At 44.9% G+C, this 25,412-nt stretch overlaps 1 protein-coding gene across 1 annotated transcript in view; it reads left to right on the forward strand.

Moving 5' to 3' along the window:
• Positions 1-25,412, forward strand: part of CEP170B (centrosomal protein 170B) — a 58,326-nt gene that overhangs the window by 21,635 nt on the left and 11,279 nt on the right. The window contains 10 exon segments of the mRNA XM_036383515.2: positions 7,400-7,501; positions 8,059-8,535; positions 10,772-10,834; positions 11,783-12,528; positions 14,549-14,734; positions 14,925-15,033; positions 16,496-16,945; positions 16,948-18,270; positions 21,492-21,741; positions 23,974-24,133. Coding sequence (XP_036239408.1) covers positions 7,400-7,501; positions 8,059-8,535; positions 10,772-10,834; positions 11,783-12,528; positions 14,549-14,734; positions 14,925-15,033; positions 16,496-16,945; positions 16,948-18,270; positions 21,492-21,741; positions 23,974-24,133 — 3,866 coding nt within the window.

Below are 25,412 nucleotides of genomic sequence, written 5' to 3' on the forward strand. Positions count from 1 at the left end.
TAGAGACAGGTATGGCAGCTTTCTAGAAAAGTGTACAACTTTGGGTAGATCTGTTAAGGCTTCATGATAACTAATTAGAGTGGGTTGATTGACCATAATCTCCCATGTATTGTCCTTATGAAAATCCCCCTAGGATGACACAGTGCACTAAAACAGAGAAATGTTCCTCCCTGGTCTCTTTGCTGTCTCCAGCTGTGTGGGAAGCACTCCCATTTTCTGCACTAGAAAACCTTTCTTTGTGTTGCTTTGGCTGTGTCTGTGTTTGGGACTGAGCCTGACAAGTGTGAATGTAAAGGGATGGAATTGTGGATGATTAAGTGTGACACTGGTGAGGGTGAGAAGGGGTGAACTCCAGCGGGGGAAGATCTCTCCACTGCCTTTCAAGGGGCAGGAGGTTCTTGGAAAGCTTTGCCAGTAACTGGAACCACTTTGTGTTTGCTACTACCTGGTTCCATGAACACTCAGTTTTTTATTCTTGCCACCTTCCAAAATACACTCTCATTGATTTTAACCTACATAGCATAAGCAGTGGATATTTGGAACACCTTCAAAGCCAGAACATTGAGTGACTCTTCAGCAAGGTGACCCGTTTTTCTGGCCTGTGATTTGCAGACCTGCATTTTGTTTCTGTCATCTTCACTGGGCACAGACCAGAGGTCTGAGGCAAAACGGGCTCTGTGTTCTTGCTGGGGACCAGCACTGAAGTATGTCACATGCAGTGGGACTGATGGGCAGAGCTAAAAAAATCTGTAAAGTGCTGCTAACCCCACTGAATATAGAGGAAATCAGGACTTTTTGTTTGAAGTATTTTGCTGGATTGGACTGAAGCCTGTGGAAAGAGCCTGAGCATTAAATCAGTCCCTGGCTCTCCCAAAAGCATCTCTGTCACGTGAGCAGAATGATCAGTGGATTCCTTTCTCATCTGCGAGGTGACTAATTCACCTTGTCCTCAGCTGCACACATGCACTGTTTCTCCTCGGCTGCTGGGAGGACTGGCAGCAATTTGAAATGATTAGTGAAAAGAAGAGCTGTAGTGTTCTTAAGGGGAGTGAGCTTGCTTAGTGGCAGCAGAAGGAGGCTTTAGGGAAAGAGCTGTTTTGCTAAGCCTGTAGGTATTTAGGAATTTGCACTGACTAATTAAAGCAAGGTCTGGGCTGACAAAAGCCTTTAGAAGGATCGGTTCCCAGGGCCCGGGTGGAAAAGAGGCAGAGGGAATGCAAGCTTTCAGGGAAGAGGTTTAACAAAACAATGTGAACAATTAGAGCTGCTTAGAAATGGGAGGAGGTGAGGGGCTGAGGATAAAGAGATGCAGGGGATTGAATGGGAAACAGTTGGTTTAGTCTTTATGCTGTTGAACTTGCAGCTTTTGGGTGTATGTTGCCTGTAAGCAGAAAATCATCAATCTGTGAAATGTTTGAAGCAAGGAGCTTAGTTAATTCTATAGCTTGGAGATGGATATGAATAAAAGTGTCCACAGCTCAGCTAGTTAATGCTAAAAATAGCTATTAGCTCTCATGTCTAAAGCCTTAAGTTATCAGGAAGCCAGGTAGAGCCTTGAACTGAGTAGATTTCAAGACAGTCACAATCCCTATTCCCATCTGTTGCTACCTGAGTTGAGGTACTTGATGAGATAAGCTGCTTTGTGATGCTCTGTTCTCGGCACATGGTTAAATCCTCAGGCTGATCTTAATTTTTAGTATTTTCAAAGCTGCCACAGCCTGATGGGAGTGGGTAATCCCGAATCTGATGACTAACCTCTGAATAACTGCTGCAGGCCTGAGTTTCCAGGGGTGGAGGCTGCTTGCAGGGAAATGGGCATCATCACTTGCAGGAGTAGGACCAATTGCAGGAGCTTCTACCGGGATCTGTGAAATAGGTTTGCTCACCAAGTCAGCGTCCATGTCATTAGTTAAGTCCTCTCAGCAGAGTGGACAATTTGAAAGTCTTGCTGATGTCCAGGGCTGAGGTCAGCAGGCAGCATGGATGGAGGCAGTGGGAGTTGTGCCCAGCTGTGAAGTGATTTCCATGGTCTTTGGCTGCTTTCCCCATGAGATCATGGCAATAGCTATTTAGACACACAGCTCTGCCCTAGCCTTTAATTTAAGGGAGTGGTGTTATATCTGCTTTTTTGCCTGAACTAGAGTGGTGGTAACTGCAGCATGTTTAAGGTTTGACCATGTAAGTGATACAAGTACATTTGTGATCATCAGCCTGATTTGAAAGTCCCTGGGATCTGTGTATGTTCACAGCAGGTACAAAAGACCAGGGCCCAGATTAACCATGCACACAGTAAATAAATTGTGTGGCAAAGAGTAGAGAACTGCTTTATGATTATTCCTGCTAGTTCTGAATTCTTTATTTTGGAGAGGAGTGAAAAAGCAGAGATGTAAGGAATTAATTTTAAAATGCTGTAGCTAGATAATATTTTTTTTTCCCCAAGGCCTCTGCTGTAAGAAACCTACTCTGCATCTTCTAGAGATGGACATTATTGTTATTAATAATGAATCAAAAACAGTTTGACTTAAAGGAAGCTGGATTTCTCATGCTTTTGTTATGACTTGCAGTAGCGAGCTTCAAAGCTGTGTGTGCTTCTGTGAGCAAAGAAATTTGCTGTTGCTGACTGTCTGTCTCTCTCATGATTGTGTGAAGTTTTGTGAAGATTCAGGCAAAGCACAGTGCTCAGTCCTGTCCTGACCACAGGGGACACCTTCAAGGGAAATCAGACCCCTCTGTTTAGTGGGAGCTGTGTGCTTGTCTTGAAAGCACTTCCTCCTGCTTGATGATGGAAAGCAGCTTTAACACAGTCTTTCTCCTTTGCCTTTCATCACCTGGAGTGCATTTCTGGTTGTGGCCTTGTGTTCTGTGTGATTCACTTCTTCATAAATACACCCTTTGTATTGGCACATCTCATTCTCTCTTTTGGTGCCTCTCCTTCAGATGATCAATAGTTCTGTTTTAATTTAACAGGCCCCATTTTTTCAGACTGTTAAACAAATGGACTTCCCTTGTTCTGTGCTAAAACAGCCTTCATTTTTTCCTTTTGAGTGACTGCCCCAAAGACTGAAATCCAGGAGCAGAACACGTGTATGTCAGTGGTCTTCCCTGTATTACACCATCCCTGGTAACTCAGTATTTATCTGGCTGAATGCTTGTGCTGACCTCAATTCAGTTATCTAAAAGGATGGTTTTCGGGCTGCCTGCCTGAATTGATGAGCCAAGAAATATGTCTAAATGAATTGGCACCATCTGGGCAGCCTGGCACAGAGTGGAGAGAGGTGGTAACGAGCTGCCATCAATTGGAGGAAGTCTCATGTCATTAAAATGACTGAGCAGTTCATTTTCATTGGTGTTCCTCCCTTCACTGCTGACTTGAGCAAAGCCCGAGTTTCTCTGCTCTTGCAAGAACATCCATCTTACGCTAAAACAGAGCAGACAGGAGGTGGCTTCAGGGTGCTTTGCATATCTCAGGACACAGGCAAACATGCTGCTCTGGATGCTGCAGGTCCAGGTTGAGGTTGCTACCTAAAATGGATCCCAGCTGGTGAAGAGCAAAGCCCGCTGGCACAACTGCATGTGTAGCTGCTCCCTGGCCCACTTCTGTCACAGCCATCTGTTTTAGCTGCCTTCCCCTCGTGCTTTTCCCCCCTCCCCTCCCCTTTTTCTACAATATTGTTGTGTTAGAGCTGGAGCTGGGAGAGGTGTCAGTTGTGCTGGCAAATTAGAAGGGACAGAAGCTTCTGACATGAGCAGGGCAGCAAATTCATGTAGCTCTTTGTGCTGGTTTTGGCTGGGGTAGAGTTAATTCTCTTCCCAGTGCCTGGTATGGAGCTGTGTTTTGGATTTTTGCAGAACACAGAGTTGTTAATACAGAGATGTTTTTGTTATTGCTGAGCAGGGCTTACACAGAGCCAAGGCCTTTTCTGCTCTCTGTACTGCCACGCTGGTCAGGAGATTGGAGCTGCCTGGGAGGGGACACAGCCAGGACAGGTGACCCAAAGGGACCACAGGGATACTCCAGACCATATCACATGCTCAGTATATAATGTATAGAAGAAGGAGGAAGTGGGAGGGGATGTTTGGAGTGATTGTTGTTTGTCTTCCCAAGTCACTGTTACATGTAATGGAGTCCTGATTTCCTGGAGCTGGCTGAACACCTGCCTGCCCATGGGAAGTGGGGAATGAGTTCCTTGTTTGGCTTTGCTTCTGTGCATGGCTTTTGCTTTCCTTAGTAAACTCTCTATATCTCAACCCATGACTATTCTACCTTTTACCCTTCTGATTCTTTCCCTGATCCCACTGGTGGGGGAGTGAGTGAGTGGCTGTGTGGAGCTTGGCTGCTGGCTGGGGTTAAACCACAACACTCTTCTGAGGTCACAGAAATTTTAGTCTGGTTCAGGATCTGTCTGCTTTCAGCAACAGCAGGAATGATGGTGACTGTGTCACTTGACAATATTACTCAAAATGCAAATTAATATGAATGCTCAGGGGAAATATTAATTGCTCTTAAAATATTGAAACTGTCCCTGAACAGGAAGGTACTGTCTCCTCAGCTTTCCATCTGTGCTTTTTGCAGTTTTAAAATTAACTTCCCTTTCATTGTGGAGATCGGGAGGGGAAAGGAATGAAATGCCACACACACAGATGTGCAGCTTTGTCACAGATGCTGTAACAGGCATTGCAGGTGGTGCCATGTGAGCTCTGTATCAGGGGGCATGAAGAACCTCTTGCTGCTAGGCAGTGAGTGCAGTGCAGTGTCTTCCACCGGAGGGCCCCAGATCTGTGCACTCTGGCCAACCTGGTGCACTCTTTTTAGGTGTTCCTAGACCTGCCCTGGGGTCTTGACTTTGTGTTAGCTTTTGTCAGAGGGGCAGTTAGGGTAATTTCCAAGTACCTATCAGGGCACAGGGAAATTTGAGACAGCAGAGGAACTGAATCATCATTCTTTATAAATCCTTTCTTTTCTCCCTTCATCTTCAGTTGTAATCCCAAAGTTCCTCATCAACAGAAGAGGTCTGACCAAAAGTCTGACTTACTCCCCTGGCTACCTTTTCCCTGTAGTAGAAAAACTCCCGTCCAACAAAGGCAGAAGCTCCTGTGTTTGTACTCAGATGGGACACAGATCTTAGAGCAGTTTCTGGGAAGGCTTCTGTCCTGCAGGATGGGTGTGAGCTCTCTTAGCTCTCTTCTGCCCCTCTGGACACAGAATTGTCTTGGATTAGATCACTGGCATCTTCTAGACTAGGGGGCCTTTGGGATCCCTTTGGGGCTGGGATGTGCTGCAGAGATGAGCTGTTAATGAGCTGCAACTCCTTGTAAGATGCAAGCAGTAACAACATCCATCCTTGGGAATGGTGCTGCTTATGCAACAGTGGAGTGCAGGTGGTCTTTGCATTTCATCTGGGGCAGCTGATCCCTTTAGGCACAAATTACCTCAGACAGCTCTTGCTAATGGATTTGTGTTAAAGTGCTGATCTCCCTCCTCTGGCTTCCCCCAGATAGCTGCCTCTTGGCCATCAACCCTAAGGTCTGTAATAATCCATGGTGTGCCCTAAGTGCCTGACACTGGTGGAGCAGATCCTGCATGGGTGGGGTGGGGTCTAGTGGGCAAGTTACAGCATGAAAAGAGGATGGTAGGTTTCTGCTAGGCTGTGTGACAGCAGCCCTGAACCTAGGAGGAACCAAACCCTGCACTGGAGTAGGGTTCACTGACAACCTTGTGAATAGGTTTTTTATCATTTCCCCCCCCCTCCCATGAGTGGTTTACCCATCAGTTATGAAACATATTGCTTGGCAATTCCAATTTATCATGGTGAGAAATGCTTCCTCCTTTGAACTTTCAAAGGCCGCCCACATAATAGGAGCATGGTTTATCTTCCATGCACTCTAGGCAGGGAGGAGAGCAATACTTTCAGCCTCTTTTGATCCTCAGTGAAAAGGGAGACTGTGTGGTTATCTTTGAAACACAAAGAAGATCTCTAGAAAAGGGCCTGTGGGCTGCATCTTTAAAGCAAAATTTTTCCTGTGGACTGTCAGTGTATGAGCTTATATATCTGGAATGATCCTAGACCAAAATATCTGAAGTGGCCACTGGGCCTGTGTAGCTTTAGAAACAACAGCATAAAATCAGGCTGCTTTTTAAATTTGAGTTATTTAATTCCTCTTCCTCTCCTGACTTCCCTTATGCAAACAACTGCTTTCTGTCATGTCCCTACTAAAGCAGGGAATGCAAAATTGCATGGCTGTTTGAGAGCTGCTTTGCACAGAGCAGTGTGTGGCTTGAAAACCACAAGCTGAGCAGCAGCTGGCAGTAGAAGCCCAGCTATGGCCCTGGAGCTGGAGCCAGGGTTTCAAGACGTGGCTGGCTACAGCTGCTATGAGCAGAGGCAGAAACAGCCTAACAAAGCTGGATCTTAACCTCAGCCCCTGACCTATCCTGGTGTTTCTATCACCTGTAGATGAAAGAACAAAAGCAACTTTATTTGCTTCTCTTGAACTATGAAAAAACTGTAATATTAACTGTACCACAGGCAAATTGGGTGTATTCTTTTCGTTTGTTGCATAAACAGCAGCAGCCCAAGGCACTGCCATAACACAGCCTTGTTTTGTGGGATACAAAACGAGGAGCAGTGGATCAGCTCCACTGAGTGGGTGCCAGTTGTTGCAGTGAAGTCCTGATCCTGCAGTGAGTGCTTATTGAACAGAGAAATAATGCAAGCCTGGCTCTTCTAGAGGGAAATTCTCCATGAGAAAAACCTCTGTATTACAATGACTATACAACTCATTTGGTTTACTATAAATAAGCTTTAGAGCAAGAGTTTACTGCTTCTTTATGAAAGTGTTAGGAGATGGTTTTACTATTTTTCATAAGTTTGTAATGCTTCAAGAATTTCCTGTTGTGGAATATGTGTCACTTACAGTGGGAGTGGTAAATAGTGCAAAAAATCTCTTGCCTGGACACATCCAAGGATATGGTGGGACAAAAAAGGGTAGAGCTAAAGTCTTCCCAATTAAGGTGAGGAAAAAAGATTTTCACCTGAATTTCAGGAGAGTTGAAGACAGTTTTGTGGTTAGTGTTTTGTAGTCTGTCCTGCCAAAAATTTTCTACTTTTTGTGTATAGTAAGGCAAGAAAGGGACAAAAGCCAGTATCTGGGAAACACAGATGTGAAAGACATTGAAAGGAGGTGAAGTTAGTATCTTGCAATAGAATGTAAAAAGGAAAAAAGGGCGAAACAAAGAGAAGCCTGAACATATTATTATATATAATTTGCTGTTGTTATAGCTGTGGTGTAGCAGGTTCATGGTCTCATCTGGCCCTGCTGTTTTCCCCCTCTTGCTGTGCAATTGAACCTGGTAAATTAGTATTTTCTGTGTTAAAATATTTGCTTATCCTCTTCCTAGAAACAAATACTTACCGCACCCCTCTCTATGGGCAGCCCTCCTGGTGGGGGGAAGATGATGCAAATAACAAGGAGGAGAGAAGGCAAGAGGAACATTACTCAGGTAATGGAGAGCGAGGTGTGGTGGGAGAAGATACAGGACACAAAATTTTGGCACGCTTTTGATATTTACTGTTTGAAGCCATCCTGTTTCAAGACTTGTAATTACTACTTCTTTTTTTGTCCTTGTATTTGCACGCTCCTGTGTTGTGTGTAGGTTGCTGCTGCTGAAACTGGAATAAGAGGGAGTTAAAATGTGTTCCCTAAAACATTTGACCATTAGAAACAGTAGTTGTGGAGTAAATCACTAAGTTTGTTTTAGAGTTAGTTGTGTACCTGTATCTGTTTCTCACCTCATCATCCTCGAGAGCCATTTGGTCTTAACACTCCTGTTGAATCTGTGTGTATGGAAGAGGCATCTTGTTTTCACTTATGCAGCAAACCTGATGTTTCCATCAAGCATGTGCTCTACTGCACAAAAAAGTGTTCTAGTTCAGCGCACACACAGTGTATCTGTTCTCTAGCAGGGTTGTGATTAGTAGCCCTTCCAAGAAGTTGAAATAAGTTAATTAAGTAGTACTGAAAAAATGTTATTTTATCCTTTTTTTTCCACTTTTGCAGAGAGATCAAAAGAGATAACCCAACATGAAGAGGAACTGAATGGGAATATTTCTACCTATAGAGATGCTCAAGAACAATCTGTGTTTGCCTTCCGGAGAGAGCCAAGTTATTTTGAGATTCCAACTAAGGAATTTCAGCAGCCATCAAAATCTCCAGAAACACAGGTTCATGAGATCCCAACAAAAGATGTTGATGCTGTGGTAGCCCCTGTGGTACAGAGTCATGCCTCTTTCACCATTGAATTTGATGATGGTACCCCTGGTAAAATAAAGATAAAAGACCATGTAACAAAATTTTCACTCAGACAGAGAAGACCCTACAGTAAGGAACCAGCTCCTACAGAAGTGATGTCGGCAGAGAGCAAAGTGGCTGACTGGCTTGTCCAGAATGACCCAAGCCTGATGAGAAGGCAGTCTGCAGGAGATGATGTTTACAGTACCAAGAGTGACCTGCCAGTTCATGTAAGGACGCTCAAAGGTGAGTGAATGTCTTGTCATGTGGACATAGCTCTCTGTTGGCCATGCAAAATGCAGCCTTTCATAATAAAATATGAAAACCCTTCTCCTATCAAGGAGAACTGGACTTAATTATCTCTGCTCCAAATTTGCAAGATGAAGAATATTACTTCAATGACTGTTGATATTTGAATGCATCCAGCATGCTCTTCACCTGGCCCTGAAGTCATGTGTGATGTTGGCTTGGGGACACTAATGTGACTCCTCTGCATCTATAATGACAGCTCAGTAGTAATTGGTTGAAAATAAGATTTTGGTTTTTAAATGTCTAAAATAATTTCCATATGGTCAGGCAGGCTGATAAACACAGATATTTCAATGAATTTGGTTCTTTTGGCTTCTAGCTGATGGAATGGCTTTTCTTTTTACTTGTAATCCATAGGAGTCTAAGCATGATCATCCTGCTGCCTTAAGTGTGATCATCTGGTAATGGCCAGAGCCAGTTGGTTGGATGACAGAAAGTGCTGACAGAAACAGTACTGGCAGAGTTGAGATACACATGATCCCTAGTAGAGGAAATTGTTGTGCTTGTAGGAAAAGGTTTCTTCTAACCCAAAGCTTTTCTGAAATCCTGCTCTGTTCAAGAACATCACATTTAGTGAACCTCTGTCTTGTTAAGTGTGTCACTTGTGAGGAATTCTTGGGGGATTTTCAAAGATCTGAAGTGAAATTTGGAGCTCAGTTTTTAGAGCAGCTTGTGGGACTTACATGATTCTGATGCAACTTGGAATACGTTCTGCAAGATTTATGGTTGCTTAGGTGTTTCTCTTGGGCCATCCTCTGAACAGCTTGGAGGAGACCAGTGGTTCCTGCATTCTCACTGCCTTGCCTCTGGAAGAGCTATTGTTTTGAACTGCAGCTTGAGCTGATGAAGTCAAATTGAAGGTTACCAGACCTACCTGTGCTTGAGGTCCTACTTAAATAAAAGCTGTACCTTGTTTTCTCTTAAGGAATATTTGCTTTGACCTTCTTGAAAAAAAAAACCCGAAAACTCATCGTAATATGAAGAGTTTTATGTATTACACCTCCAAATTGCTGGTTTTCGTACATATTTTTGGAACTCTGTAGGATCATAAAGGTCTTCTATTCAGCTATAGGGTTTCACATGGTATGGAAATTGAACTACTTTGTTGGCCATTGCTTGGTTCTAGTTCTGCCCAATAAGGGACAGTGTTGAGGTGCCCTGTTTCATTATTTAGGATCTTTTTTTCAGTGTACTGTGACTGTGTGATGAAAGGGTTTGTGCTGGGATTTTTTATGTTGTTGTCATACTGGATTTTGTTGACTTATTGGAGAGCATTGTCAAGGATAGAAATGTGCTTCAGTGGTTTTGCTCTTTCCTCTTGGAGAAAACTAGAGAGCTGGGCAGCTGTTGCTGTTGTGATGCACAGGAGCACTAGGGACTGACTGCATTTGCCTATCTACAGTCCATAAGGCATGGAAGAAGCTGAGGTTATTCAGGGTGCAATTTGCATATCAAGAAATCAACACTGGACATTTGATTAAAACATGGAGTGTTGATGGACTGAGGAGTTGACGCTCCTCTGCTTTGGCAGGTGTCATTTGTCTACGATAGCTGTGCAACGTGTTCTTCTGGCAGGGCTGATGTTGAAGATGTCTTGGAGGCTGCTGCTGGCTGCCTACCAGGTTTGGGTCTCCAGGATCAGAAATGCCCTCCATCTGGGGCTATCTAAGTAACATTTGTTCATTTCCAGCAACAGTGTGGTGAATGTAAAGTCCAGTATCAAGACTACAGGGTGTTCAGGTCTTAGCAGCTTGAGAGGATGTGCATGATGTTCTGCTGGGGCATCTGTGAGCATGGTGCATGTTTTCCTTGTGTCCTCACTGTTTTGCATCCATCAGAGCTCTTAGTCAAGACCTTTAATTTAAGAACTTTCCCTTCCAAGGGTGAAGCTTATCAGCCCTCAGGGCACAATGCAAAGTTTGCTGGCTTTCTTCATCAGTGTATTAGCAAACTCTTCATAGAATTGACTCCTGGGTTGAATGGACCTTACATTAAATTCTAATCTTTTGCAGTTAACTTGTTGTAATAAATGGTCTTCACCCATGAGTCTGGAGAACTTGCCAAGTTGGTTTGAGCAGTTTTCCTTCAAACACGTGGTGTTTTAGCCAGTATATCTTGCTACATATTACAGTCTAGAGCGCAGAGACCTCTTTCCCCGTTCTCCCGATGACAGGTTCCTGGTCGTTGACTGAATCGTGTTGTGTGCCTTCACACCTGTTTGCTTCTCCAAAAAAAGGTTTGTTTTTTGTTTTACTTTTAACTTTTTCTTTTAATTTTGACTTTTTGTTTTACTTGAACTTACTTTCTGAGAGTCCTGAGCTAAGGTGCTGAGAGGCAGGCAGTCACTGGTATGTAGAGACAGTTGTAAAGATGGTTGTTGCTAACATAAATGAAAATAATTATAAACTTAGTTTAAGCTTAGTGAACTCTTAAGTAATGATTTAACCTTTGCTTGGCTGGTGATCGGATGGTGTAACTCATGGGGGCGTCATGGTGTGATTCTTAAATCTCCAGGAAGAGTAAAGAATCTTGCAAATCCACTTTTCTGTTAGCCTCTGTTTTATCTCCCCTTGTGGAGGAGGGTGACATGGGTGCTCAGAGATGCATGTACTTGTAATGCAGTGATCTGTCTGGTCTTTCATCATGGGGATTTGGTTTCATGGTGTGCAGTGTGAGGGTTTTATTTCCTGATTATGCGGAGATATTTCTGCTCTGTAAAAGAGAAAACCCAGTGAGGTGGTCTTGGACTACAGTAATTGGATAGAATGGCAGAATAATCTCTTCATTTTTATTTGAATTGAAAAAGTAAAGAAACAAAACATTAGGTATGTAAACCAATCACCACCAGAATCAGAAAAATCAGAAATCCATGAGGTTGAAAGTACTTCTTGAATTCTTTTTAAATAAGAATAAAAATAAGGTTAAAAGTACTTCTTGAATTCTTTTTAAATAAATCATTAACTTGGTAGCCAACCAGTGGTGAAAAGTGGGGTCAGGAGAGAGCTGCTTTCTCTTTATTTCTTGTGATGGGGTGTAATCACTGTACCACACAGATGTCTTTGGAGTTTTTTAATCTTACAGAATGCTTTTCTTGTAACTGAAATGATAAATTTCATCTGGGAGGTAATGACAGGCCCACAACATCTGAGAGCACAAAGGTCAAATATTCATACCTTGTTTCCAGGCAACAGGCACGAGGACGGGACGCAGAGCGACACCGAAGATCCCAAGGCGGAGAAGGAGACGCCGACGGCGGGCGGGGAACGTCCCACAGAGCAGACGAGGCTGCAGCGCCAGATGAGGCGCGACCCCCACGAGATGCTGCACAACAAGCAGGCCTTCGTCATCGAGTTCTTCGAGGACACGCCGCGCAAGAAGCGGTCCCAGTCCTTCACGCACAGCGCTCACTCATCCCAGAGCGACACGGATCCGGGGATGAAGAGCAAGGTGGAAAAGCGCAAGAACGCATTGCCAGCGGAGAAGCCGGGAAATTCAGTGCCACCGTCCCACCTCACAGCCCAGGCGGGCAAAGCCAGCAACAGCTCCTGCGGGACCCAAAGAACAAGCTCCTTCAAGAGGGACAAGACGGAGGATCGGATCAACTCTTCGTCCTCCTCTGCTCCCAGAGCAAAAAGTTATGGGAGCGTTGGGAGGAAGTCGAAAATGGCTCAGGATTTTATGGCTGAGTACTTGCGTGAGACTGCTCAGTCTGGGAAGCCAAGCGCTGAGAAAGCAGCCCCTGTGCCCGTAGCTCCACGCGTGGTTATATCCTCGGAACCAGAGCCTGCCTCTGCTCCACCTCCAGAGGTGAAGTCTGCCCAGGGCAGGAGGAATGATGAGGAAGACAGTGTAAGTGAGACGGGCACGTACACCATTGAGACGGAGTCACAGGACAAAGAGGTGGAGGAAGCGCGAAAAATGATAGATCAGGTAAATGCTGCTTTTCTGTGCTTGGCCAATGAGCTGCGGGCTGAAGGCTTGGAGGGCTTAAATTAACTGTTGCCACGAAGGGATGCAATTGGGTGCAGCAGAGCATTATAGTTAGGGCTGGAAAATCGTCCTGAGTGACGTGTGCTAAGGATAGGCCCCAACAAACTGTGACACTTGTCTTTAAAAAATCCCATCAAAACAACAAAATTACAAACAAACAAAAAACCACAGAGTAAAAGAAGGCAAAACATGCTCACAGCAAAGAGCTGCTTGCTTAAAAAATGGAATTTGGAAGCAAAAGGGAAAGAGTGGGTTTGCCATCTGTTTAGAGGAAAGGCAACACCTGAATAAAGATCAGGCTGATCCTGCTGACAGCTGTGGCTGGGAGCAGCTCTGCTCTCTAGGACTGCTCCCAAGCCTCTGCCTTGGCATTGCATCACCTCCTGCCCACTGTTATAAAGATGGGAGCTGCAGTCCTTACTGATGCATCATCCCATGGTAGGCCACAGGAAATGCCAAGGGCTGGTGCTTACAAGCCTTAGTGGCAGATGTTTCTGTATTTGGCTGTGCCTGATTAGAAAGGCAGTGCTTGCTGTCAGGGCAAGCGGCAGCTGGCTGAGATAGCAAAGGGTGTGATCTAGGGCAGAGGCAATCCCAGATGGATCTGTACTTGTTTGGATTTTGCAGTGTGAATGATTGCATAAAAAATAAACTCCAGAGATGAGGAAGGCTTAAGAAGAACCCACCCAACTAACCAACCGCAGGGCAAATGAAAGTTTGGCTGATTTTCAGGTTTAACTCTCATCTGCGGTCTATTATGAAAACAAAACTGGCAAGTTGTTATGAAGATTTAGTGAAATGTCGTCAGGAGGATGGCAAGGTTTAAAGGAAGCCTTAATTGAGCCTGGCTTTAGAGCTTTGTATACACTGTTTATGAGCCTGGATCTAGCTTCTCTCTTTTGTTTTTGATTACATTTGTTCCTTCCATCGTGTTTGAAATGTGATCGGAAGCTTTCAGGGCACGGCATTTAGGTCACAGCAAGGTCCTAGTCTTGACAATAGATGACTAATTGTTCTGGTGGGGAAATATGAGGGAAAATGCCACAAAAATACAAATATTTCTGGGGAATAGTCTTGGCAGCCATGTGACTCTGGCAGACAAACTGGCCAGCTTCTGGTCCTGACTGTGCCATAGACTTGGTGTAGTGCAGACCTGCCACTTGTGAAACAGCTGGTAACTGAACCTCAGTGCTTCTGTCCAGGAAAAAAGAAAATGAATTCTGGACTTACTTATGTTCTAAGGTGTTTCTGTTCTTTATTCCTCCACCATTGCAAGCACATTTTTTTCAGAGCAGTGAGAGTGGAGATCTTTATGGCTGTCTCTGCACAGCCAAGGCACCCTCTGTGGTGTATCTTCCTCTGAACTTCTTGTAGTCAAGTGAGAGGAACAAGTCCTTCTGAGGCATGAGTCTTCATCACTCCCCATAGAAGGCCTGTTTATCTTCAGGGGGAATCTGTGCAATGAGCTCAAACACTCACCCATCTCAGAGGTGCATCCTGTCCCAGTTCCTTGTGGCAGTGCAGGGCTGCTTTGCTCAGCCCACTCACAGCCACAGTCTATGAAAGGCACTGGGGACGGAGCTGTCCCATTTTCTCTGTCTAAATCTTCATGAATGAGCTGGTAAATAGCTTTCCCAACACTCATCCTAAATTTCTCTGGGCTGAAAAGGGACTCCTTTTCAGTGGAAGTTACTGCTGTTGAAGGCAACACCCCTAAATAATGAGGGAGAGAGGAAAGGTGGGTGTGCGTGGAATTCTGTGATTATGTATATTTAAAGCTGCTACTGTGGACTACAGAAGAAAATCATTTACATGGTTTGCATGGAAGCATTGGCAAGTGTTTCTGGCCCCTTGGGATCATAGTTTGTGTGTGACTAATGTTTCACAGATTTTCATAGATTTTGGCTAATGTTTTTCTGTTTCCTTGCATTTTAATATTCCCATGCAAATATCTTTTCAGGTTTTTGGTGTTCTTGAATCACCTGAATTTTCCAGAATCTCTTCAACCTTTAGACCAGTAATTAAAGGTGAAAGAGATGACTCCGGTTCTCAGCATCTAATCAGTGAAAACGGCACTAGTCAGAAGTCACCCTTGCTCCAGGCTTTTTCCTCAAAAGCTGTGAATGGGTCTCAGGCTGAAGCACAGGTATGAGCAGTCCAGGTGGATTTCCTGGGATGTTGGAGGTGTAGATGGGTTTTCTGTCTGGATGTAAATGTGATGTGTAGCTTGATTTCTATTTTAAACAGACTGAGTGATGTCAGTGAGAGAGGAGAGATTTTGTGGCTAGGATTTTGTGTCCAAACCCTCCTTCTGACCTCATCTTCCCCACTTGTAGATGTCTGCAGCATCTCAAGGGAGTCAGAAGTGGGTGTCAAGGTGGGCGAGCCTTGCGGACAGTTACTCTGCCTCTGGATCTGTCTCTGGGCAGGGTGATGGAAGTGCAGGTAAGTCTCTTCCAGCACTGTGGTTTGAGGGTATCTGAATCTAAACAAGGATGTTAGGAAAAGCAGAAATTAAGGGCACCTCTGCATCTGGCTGTAGCTTTGTTATCTGTTTTAGCTGCAGTAGTTGGAGATGGGAAGCACAGAGTGAGTAGTTCCCAGTGGACTGAAGATAGAGAGAGCCTCTGGTTTGCATTTTGGAGTTATTCAAGAGGTTCTTAAATTTAGGTTTGACATGACTAAATGGAACCTGGGCAGGAGAAAGCTTGTAAGGGCTTTGGGTGTTAACCAGCCCCAAGCTGTGATTCCTTAGACTGCCTTATGATGCCAGATGAGAAGAACCCTTTGCACGTAGCCTTGGAGTTAGTTCCTGACCTGCATGTTTTTTTGTGTGCTTCTCCTGTGTCTGGTTGTGCTGAGAATTTAGGCTGTTCTGGAATTTGCTGTTCTGGAATTTGGCTGTTTTAAAGGGTGTGGAGATCAGCATAGGAAACTAGATATGGTGGGGGAGAAATGATGGGAGTCTGATATCCCTCAATTTCCTAACTTGGAAAACACCTTATGGACTCTGTGGTCCTCTTGGTGTGTGAGAAAAGGAGAAGAGCACTTTGTTGGCTTTTGCAAATGTTTTCAACTTTTTTTTGGTTGGGATTACTTGTCATACCTTCTTGCCATCTACAGCTGTAGACAGATCCACTAAAGATTAGAAGGAATCTTTGTATCAGAGATCACTGCTACTGTTTTCACACCATGCAGGAGACCTAACTCCTGGAGTGCTTGTAACATTACCATAGCCAAATAACCAGTTATCCTGGTACTTAAAGGTGTTATCAGATAGGGAGGCTTGGCCAGAAGCATGGGAGAAATAGGAACACTCTTTCAATGGAGTGTTAGTGTTCCTGCTGATAAGCCCACACATGCTGGGGCAGCGAGCTCTAATTCACAGCCTCTTGATTATTACAGGGTCTTTCTCCTGGGACTTTGCTCTGGGACATGAGTGTAGGAGAACTTGTACTGTGAAAAACACAATCTATTTAGTCAAATGGGCAATGTTGTTTAGAATGGCACTTAAAACACTGCATCACTGATGTCTGATGGCTTTTCATCTCATTCCTGTGGCCTGATTGATGCTAGATGTCAGCAATGTCATTATACTCCATAGTGCTTGTACTGAGAGGTATATTAGGGGAGAATGAATCTGACTTCCTACCTCGAGAAGGGAAGGTGTTGGGCAGTGTGATTCAGCAAAGGAATTAAGTTTAATGTCTGTATTGATAAACTCGAGGGACCAGGCACCAACCAGGCCCTGCTGATGTTCATATTACATAAAACCTTAGTTATAAGCACATCTTGTGAGTGCTTTTGTGGACTTGCACTTTGCAGGATCAAGCTCTTCCTAAACAAATAAATAAATAAATGGCACAATTCTACAGTAATTGATTCTTTTCCTCTTAACTCTCTTCAGAAAGTGGGGTACCCCCAAAACCTGGGGAACCAGAAAACTCTGTGCCCTCGAGAACAAGGCGCCTTCTTCCCCAGCTCCCTCCAAGTGATAAATCAGACAGCCCCACTCCCACAGTCCTGGTGTGCCAGGAGTCCTATTCGGAGGTTACCAAGAGAACCATCGTGAAGGACCACTGCGTGGAAGCCTATGGCGATTCCAGCAGCCACCTCTTCATCCAGGAAGACCTGGATCCGGATAGCCTCAGCGATGCCAGCAGATCTGATGATGGCTTCAGCACAGAAAAAGGCAAGAAATATAAAGAGAACAGCAAAATGCTAGAGCAGATGAGGGAAGACAACAGATCAGAGAACCGGCAGCCAGGAGCCACCCGGATCTCTCACGTGAGAGCTGTGAGTGAGCCAGTTTCTACTTCATTCTACATTGGTGATGACAGCAATGATGCAGAGGTTCCTCCAAGCTCTCTATGAGTATATCCCATGCTCGAGCAGACAAGGACAGCAAGGATCCGGAGTTTTCCTTCAAGTGTGCTGGCACACCAGTTTCTGGAAAGCCACCGGTCAAAGATGTCAGTGCTTATATAAACACGGCTGGAAAAGTTGTCATTTCCCTTCATCAGAGTCTTCCTCAAGATCAAGAAAATATGTCAGGAAAGGAAACGGCATCTTTTGTTAGACAGGAAAGTTTTACCAAAGATAAATCAAGCAGTGGTGTTCCTCAGAATAAACTCCCACATATTTCAAGTCACCCTCTGCTTAAAGATTTAGAGACTGTTCGATCAACTCGTATGGACTTTAGTCAGGACACTCATCTTCTGCTTAAGGACACTGAAACTGCCTTGGCAGCGCTGGAAGCCAAATTGCTTGGTCAAAGCCAACAGCTGGAGCCGTCGGAAACTGCTGGTCAGCTGGAGGACTCCTTGTCAGGGGACTCAGATGTAGACACGGCCAGCACAGTCAGCTTGGTGAGCGGCAAAAACGTCCCAGCAAGTGCCCCGAAACGCAAAGCAGTTGTGAGCTTGCAGAAGGAGAAATCTTCCTCCACGCCATCCATCCAGGACCAGTGTGGGCAGCCCAGCGCTCGGGACAGGCTGACGGAGAAGCAGAAAACACAAGCACCAGAGGCACCCAACCGAGCAGAGGCCGCCAAACGCTTCCAGATGAAGCGGAGCGCTGGGACTCGAGGGTCACTTGACTTCACAGATGATGAGAGAAGTTCAAACTCACCCTACCTGCCAGTCCCAGATGCAGTTGTGTCTGACCATGAGCACTCAGTAACCCGGCCTGTGCCCAGGAGGAAACCTTTCACTCAGCCCACCAAGGAGGACCAGAGCAAAACAACCTCAAACGTGCAGAAAATCCAGCAGGTTCTCACCCGGTCCAACAGTTTATCCACCCCACGGCCCACAAGGGCCTCAAAGCTGCGCCGCGCCCGGCTGGGAGATGCTTCGGACAACGAATGCGTGGATGCTGACAAAGCAGCCTCCAACTCGGATGCCGCTGCTCAGGGCACCAAGCAGCCCACGGAGACGAAGAAGCTGTCCCGGCTGGACATCCTGGCCATGCCCAGGAAACGGGCAGGATCATTTACAGTGCCCAGTGACTCGGAGACGGCGCAGGCGAGGACGGGGTTTTCGGGCCGCAGCGCCGACTCCTATCGCAAGACGGGCGTGTCAGAGGTGAGAGCTGCAGCCAGGAAGACGGCAGCTGCTGCCTCTGCCAAGCAGCCTTTCAGCAGGACTCGTTCAAGCAGTGTCAAGTATTCCTCCTCATCATCCTGTAAGTGCTCCTGCTTTATGTTTCTCCCCTCTTCCCCTGTTTCTGACCTACAGGCTGCACGTGGTTGCCAAGGATTAGTATCACAGTAGTAGAGATGCTGCCTTGGTGAGTACAAAAGTCTGCATTCATGAGCAGCACAGATGTTGAGACTTCATGTGGATTTGGAGACAGCAGAGCACTCTCATACTCAGTGAGATGGTATTGTGGTTATGTCTGTGAGGGTACTCCAAATAGCTACTCCAGTGGTTTGGTTTTTGAACAACCAGTTGCCATTTGACAGTTTGCCGTATTATAGAATTTAATGCCTTTCTAGTGCTACAAAAAAATTCTGATCTGTTTTACTTGTACAATTCAAAGTTATCTCCCAGAGAGCTTATAATGATGTTGGTGACAGCTGATGTCCAAGGTGGCAGGTTTGAAGGCCTCTGAAACTGAAGAACAAAAAATATATGTCCATGTGTTGTGAAAGCTGTTCCCTTGTTGTTCCTGAAAATATAAATACAGAGCTAGACACTGCACATTGATTACCCCAAGAGATTGACACTTCTGTGTATTTTCACTGACTTTTGCCACAGCTAAAGCAGGTTCACAGTTGGGGTTCCCATGAGGCAGAGGTGTGGGGACTACATTTCCCTGGAGTTGAGCACTCAATAGACCCTTGAAATATCAGCATTTGTCGTATTGAAATCAGCCTTCAATTAAGAGGTGGGGACAATTCAGATGACAACCTTGGGATGGTAATTGGTAATGGGAGATTGTTCCTGAAACCTTTGGTCTAAGTTCAAGTCAATGCCTGTAGCCCTTGACCTGCCACAGATGTGGCAAAGCAGATGTGTTTGCTTAGGATTTTAGGAATGATTGGTAGCCAAAGGGACGGGAAGACCCCCTTTGACTGGACTTCTCAGTCCTCTTGAGAAGAATGCTATTTTCAGCAGTTTCATGATTTTATAAGGGGTCTTGGAGTTCTGAATGTGTCCTTTCATATATTTTCATACAGCTGAGTATTTATCCCTCTTGCAGTATTCATTTTTATTGCATGCTAAAAATGTTATTTGCTGCTTGTTTTGATTTGGATTGTTTTAGTACATTCAGCTTCACCTTTAATTTTAGTGATTTTTTTTCTTACACACTTGTATATGCATGTAAATCAGAATGTGATTAAGCTAAAAGAGTATGTACAGTCTCTTCTCTTGCCTTTTTTTGAGATGATGCTATTATTAACTTCTTGTTAATGCTGATAAACAAATTTAAAGAAAGATAATGTGGTCAGTTTTCCGAACAGGAGGTGCTCTTTGCACTCCCTCTGCCTTTGGACCACAGGCTTCAAATCATTTGGAGAAAAATGATAAGTGTTGGCCAGTTCTTTATTTAAATGAATTGGTTTTTGATTTCCACACCTCTGTAGCAGCATGCTAACACCTTTCCTTGTCCATAGTTGCAGCAGATGATGCTAATCCTTCCTCTGAATTAGTCACTCCTAAAATACTAACTTCTAATTCTTTGATAGGATTGTGAACCTTGTGCAAGCTCTAAGTACACGCTGGTGTATTTTGAGCTTCATTGTGCTTGGTGTTGTGTGATCCATGCTCCTGTACTAATGCTGTTATAGCAAATCAGCAGCTAGAACTCCCTTCCTGCAACAAGAGTGACATGTTGTGAAACTGGACTATTGCACTGTGCCATCAAGACTTTTTCTAGCAACAAAAAAAATACAACAGCCCTTGAAAGCTTTGAGTGTCAAGCCTAGGGGATAGGGAGGCAGCTGTGGTTGATTTATTCCAGGAGTTCTTAGTGTTTAGCTAACCACAGGAGTTCCCAACTCTCTCAGTGGGAGAAAGTTAATCTCACTAGTGGAGGAACAGCATGAACTGTCTGCCCATGAGACAAGAAATGCCAGTATATTGTTGGGCCATCTGAAGTAGCTTTCTGTGAAAGTCACAGATAGCATCAAAATAATCCAACTTACCAGTTCTGAGAGCTAAAGGCCTGTCTCCCATGCTCCTCTGTGTACACAATTTGTTTACTCAGGGTAATTTAAATGATACTGAGGGAGCTGATTCTGATTTCCCTTGGCATACAGAGATAGAAAATGAGTCTTAGCATTTTAAAATTGCTGTTCAGTGACAGGGTGACCTCTTGATTCTAAAACTGCATTTAAAAAAAGAGACACAACTCTATGAATTGAATATGAGCAAATTTATTTTTATTATATATATATATATAAATATCCTAAGCCAAGGCATTATTGTAGCTGTGAGTGAGATAGCAATGTCTAGGAGTTCTTCTTTCACTATACAGTAATTATATATAGTTTCTACCTGCATCTTACACGCCAAATTAGTTGGTTTTGTTTGTATGGTGTATGATGCTGACTTAATTCACAGGTAGTGTTTCAGTGTTAGGATTGTCTTGGTAACACAGTGAAGTTTTTAGGTGTTGTAATTTTAAATAACTCGTCTGGTTCTGTGTTTGGTGGGTCTTCATTCTCCAGGGGTGGACAGAAGGGAATGAAGCAGTACCTGTAGAGAGTATAGTGAAGCAGCAAACATTGGGAGCCCAGTTTTCAAACAAGGACACCTTGACATTTCCCATGCAAGGAAGACCTGGCTGTCTACAGATCTGCAGAACAAGTTGGGATAAGTGAGCAGCTTCCACTTGGCTCCAGGGCTTGGAGCCAGTCCTGAGTGTGAGCACTTTCTTGTAGAGTGTCATTAATGGTGAATTGTGAGGCAGGAGGTGAACACGGGGTGTGGACTCTTGCAAATAACACCAAGCACCAGCAGTCTACTCTTCACTCAAAAACCCCTCCTTCTGCTTGTACTTGAAGCTAATTAGAAAGGTATCTGCAGGCTTGAAAATTGGGCTGTCTTCAGAAAAGGACATCTGTGGGACTATGAGGAGTCTGAAATGTGTGCTACTTATACACAGAGCTTCTGTGCATGGAAAGCAAAGTCTGTGGTAGTAATTTACTACAGTGGAGGCATTAACACAGTCATTATGATTTTCCATTGGAATTTTCCACTCCAAATTTGTACAGTGAATGGGAGCCGTAGAGGGGCTCAACTTTGAAATAAGCTCAGAGAATGTGGTATTTTAACTTAAGATCTGCACAGAAACTCTCCTTTCCTTGTGCTTTTGGGCTAGTTTTGTGTTACCTTTCAGCCTTTTGTAGTTACTCTTGACTACTGTCCTCGGTCTGAAACCAATTCATTTTTTATAAGCATCAAGGCGGAGACCACAGGGTTCAGATTACACTTCCACTTCGGAGGAGGAATATGGCTCAAATCACAGCTCCCCTAAACACAAACGCTCCCATACTTCAACAGCCACACAAACACCGAGGATACGTGGCTCTGGGCTGGGCAAGCAGAAGCACAACGGCAGAGAAACAGACGAGGATGAAGATTTTGATGACAACCCTGACCCCTACAACTTCATGGCGCAAACAGCAGAGATAGCAGAAATAGCCAGGTGAGGTGGGGATTTATCTGCTAACCCATGAGTTGAAAATGGGTTGTTTTCTCCTTAGTGTTCAAATCAAACCCAGGTGGGGGGGTAGAAGGAGAGGCTCTCTCCTGTTGTTTGTGTGCCCCACATCTCCTTTATATATGAGGATTGACTTGGAACCTTTACAGCCCGGATGTACTGGTTGTACCTTGTACCTACAAAAGGCCATGGTGCAGGGCATTGTCTCTTGGTTTGTTTCTTGTTCAAGCTGTGGGAAGTCTAATTGTTTATACCTGCATAACTCTGCTCTCTGCTGGAAGTCACAGTGTGTGTGTGTGTGTGTGCGGTGTGGTTGGTGTGAACTCTCTTAATTCTCTGCAGAGGAAGTCAAATGGATTAGCAAAGACTGAATATGTAAACTGTTGAAGCTGCTTTGCCTGAAGCTGGTCAGGGAGCTGTAAGAAATAGCTGCAGGGCAGAAACCTCTTTGCTTGGCACAACTGAATCTGAACCTGTCTAGACCTTGTATATAAATGAATCGTTGCTTAGCTTGATGTCCCTGGATACGGTGCTTGCTGTGTACTGGTGGTCTGATGGTTGCCTGGAGGACTTCAGCAATAAAGCAAATAGATTCTTTTTTTAAACAGTGGCATTTGAGGTTTGTCATCTCTTATATGCAACTGTGTTATGCCAACTTTCCAGAAATACTGGTCTTCCATTGTACTGGCCATACTTGAAATACTTTTGCCCGAGGAAGCTGCCTTGTGTCTGCTTTTGGCCACATCGCCCTCGCCGCTGCTGCGCTCACCTCTACAGGGCTTTTCTTGCCTGAAAGTTGCTGTCAGGCTGTTAGAAAGTGTGTCAGCCTTCAAACCAGGCTGCTCTACCTGTGCTGCACAAAGCGTGTGTGTGTGTGTGAGAGATGCCAGCTTCCCTCCCAGCAGCATTCCCAGCACCGGAGCGCTGGGGCTCTCAGCAGCTATAAATAAAGGGTTGCGTCAGCCTCGTCTGGCGCTGCACCGTGCAGGGCTCTGTCACAGAGTCTGCCTGGTAATTGCAGCTCTGATTTCCCTTGCTGCTCCCGAATTAACTGGGAGGGGTTTAGAGGAGTCAGGGAGAGTTAAAAGGGAAAATGCCACTTGTTTACAGTAGTGAGTCACATAATGGAAGTGTTTGGTGACAGCTCTATCCAAACCAGCACAGAGAGGGGTTACCTTATGCAGGCAGCTCAGCCTACTTTTTATTAGTTCAACTGTGCATTTTCTTTCCAAGGAAATGTTTAGATGAACTGACAGTTTTATCACATTGCTTGTTTTCCTTGTGGGTGCCTTCCAACTTGGAATATTCCATAATAATGGGGGTTTTTGTTGGGTGGGGTGTTTTGGGTTTTTTTTTGTTTTTTTTTTGTTTTTTTTTGTTGGTTGGTTTTGATTTTTTTCATTAAAAGAAGATAGTTGTTTCAAATGAATCTGACTAGCTGTAAGATTATCTTTTCTTGTGGAAGCTTTCCTTTAAAACTACCACAACAGCTACTTCAGGTCTGAAGGGGTTTTTTAAAGCTCTACTACCAACAATCCAGAGACTTAGGAACTGTTTTTGAGCTCAAGGGCAGATAGAGCAAGGTCCTGCCAACAGTGAGTGTTAACTGGACACCTGTCAAGGGGCTTGAAGTTTCAAGATTTGGTTTCTGAAAACCAGATCCCTCGAATGTATGCTATGCATATCCTCATAATCCTTCAGCTCTTGTGGAGAATGTGGAGGCATATTATGATTTTCAGTCTACGGACCACAAGGAAAATGCAAGGGAAATTGAGTTTTTTTTCTTTTAGTAAAAAAAAAAAAAGTTTTTTTCCCTGTATGTACTTTTTAATGGAAAACAAGACCCAGGAAGAAAAATTAGCTGTACTATATTAAGAAAGCAAACAAACAAGAGGAAGAAGTAGAGTGAATGGGTGGGGGAGCAATAGCATAATTTTTTTTATGGATTGTCTCTAATTTGTGGCAGTGTGTAGTCACTAGCATTTGCTTTATATCAATTCTCCACTTTGAAGCTGGATTCAGGAGGGAAGGGGATTTATTTTTTATGCAGCTAGAACATTCCTCAGCCAAGGCAGCCCAAAAAGCCCTGCTTGCCCTAGCCTCTGCAGAGGTTATAGTTCCCACAAACCTTTTGTGGCTTCTCTTTTTATATGTTATGAACGTGAGGCGTGCTGTATTCTGTGTCCTGATGGTTCTGCTTCGTTGCCTGTGCTTTAGGCTCAGCCAGACCTTGGTGAAGGATGTGGCCATCCTTGCTCGGGAGATTCACGACGTTGCTGGAGATGGGGACTCACAGAGTTCCTCGGGGACAGGACCCAGCCCCTGCCTCAGCTCTGTGCCCAACACTCCAGCTTCCACCATATCTGCCAGAGAAGAGGTAAGGTGGGATCACTGACATCTCTGCCCCTCGGTGCTAGTGAGTGCCTGGGGCATGGCTGGGGTGGGAGACCAGGGCAGCATCCCCAGTTGCTGCAGCACTGAAAAAAACCTTCATTCCTTGTACTCCTAAAAAGCACCACCAGAAAGACCAACTGCAGCCTATGCAGGGTGCTCTTCATTTTCTCCTCTCTGCCGCAGCCAGAATCATGTAATTTCCCAAGGCTTCTGTTTGGATGCTGGTCCCTGAAATTTGCATCTAAGGAACAGGATGGAGGGGAATGTGTTGTGCTGCTGTGCCAGGGAGCCAGAGCCTTCCTCTTTGTTTCACACAAGGCACTGACCGTGTGTGCTGGCTGCACTCTGTGTCAGCTGTGTTTTGTGCTTCTGCTGTGTCCTTTCTGCCAGGACTGTTGAAATGCTGTGCAGGTGTTGCTTGAATCCCTTCCCTCCAGCTGAGTATTGATGGAGGAGGGCAAGGACTCTGGGAGCTGGGCAGGGAGGCAGGCAGGTAGCTTGGGAAGTGCTGTCCCCCAGCCCTTCAGTGAAGCTGTGGCTTCCTCCCAAACTGTGGAGCACAGTTTGTCTGCACTAGGCTGGGAAGGAGAGAGGCAATTTCTTAATTTGTTTCACCGGTGCTGCAGCACAGGGACCAGCTCAGCTCAAATTTGGCTGCAAGGTCACCAGGAGGCTTCAGATGCTGAAGCAAAATTGCCTTTGCTACTGTTTAAATCCAAATTCTCTCCTGTGTACCACCAGTGTGGGCTTAAAAAATACACAGCTCTCTGCTGCTCAGATGGTTCCCCTGGCCCCCTGTTGTCTTTGACTGTTGTGAGAATTGCAGACCCATCCTAGGCAGGGTTCAAAGCTGAGACCAAGGCTGTTACTCTGCCAAGAGGGTCCTTGGAGGCCCTGTGATCCTGCTGTGATCGGCACTAGATCAAGCAGAAGTTTAGGGAGATACCCAGAAGATCAGGTGAGTGTGGCTGTGATTGTGCTAAACTGAGATCAGCTGCAGCCTGCTCAGGGAGGGGTTTGTCCTGGGGCCTTTTGGAGCCAAAGTGCACAAATGTTTCACAATAACTGCAGGCTCTGAGATAAAGTGTTTTATTGCTTTGTTTCCTTGCAAGTGCCACGCCTGCCAAGCTGCCTTTTGTATTATTCTTTTCAAGCAGTAATGGTGACATACCTACTGTACTTCTGACTTGCAAATGAAACATTTTACTGGGCTCCCACTTGCTTACAGAAAAGTAGGGAAGGAAGAGCAGCATCCCTGCTTT

The sequence above is a fragment of the Molothrus ater genome, chromosome 6 (assembly GCF_012460135.2).
Source record: "Molothrus ater isolate BHLD 08-10-18 breed brown headed cowbird chromosome 6, BPBGC_Mater_1.1, whole genome shotgun sequence".
NCBI lineage: Eukaryota > Metazoa > Chordata > Aves > Passeriformes > Icteridae > Molothrus > Molothrus ater.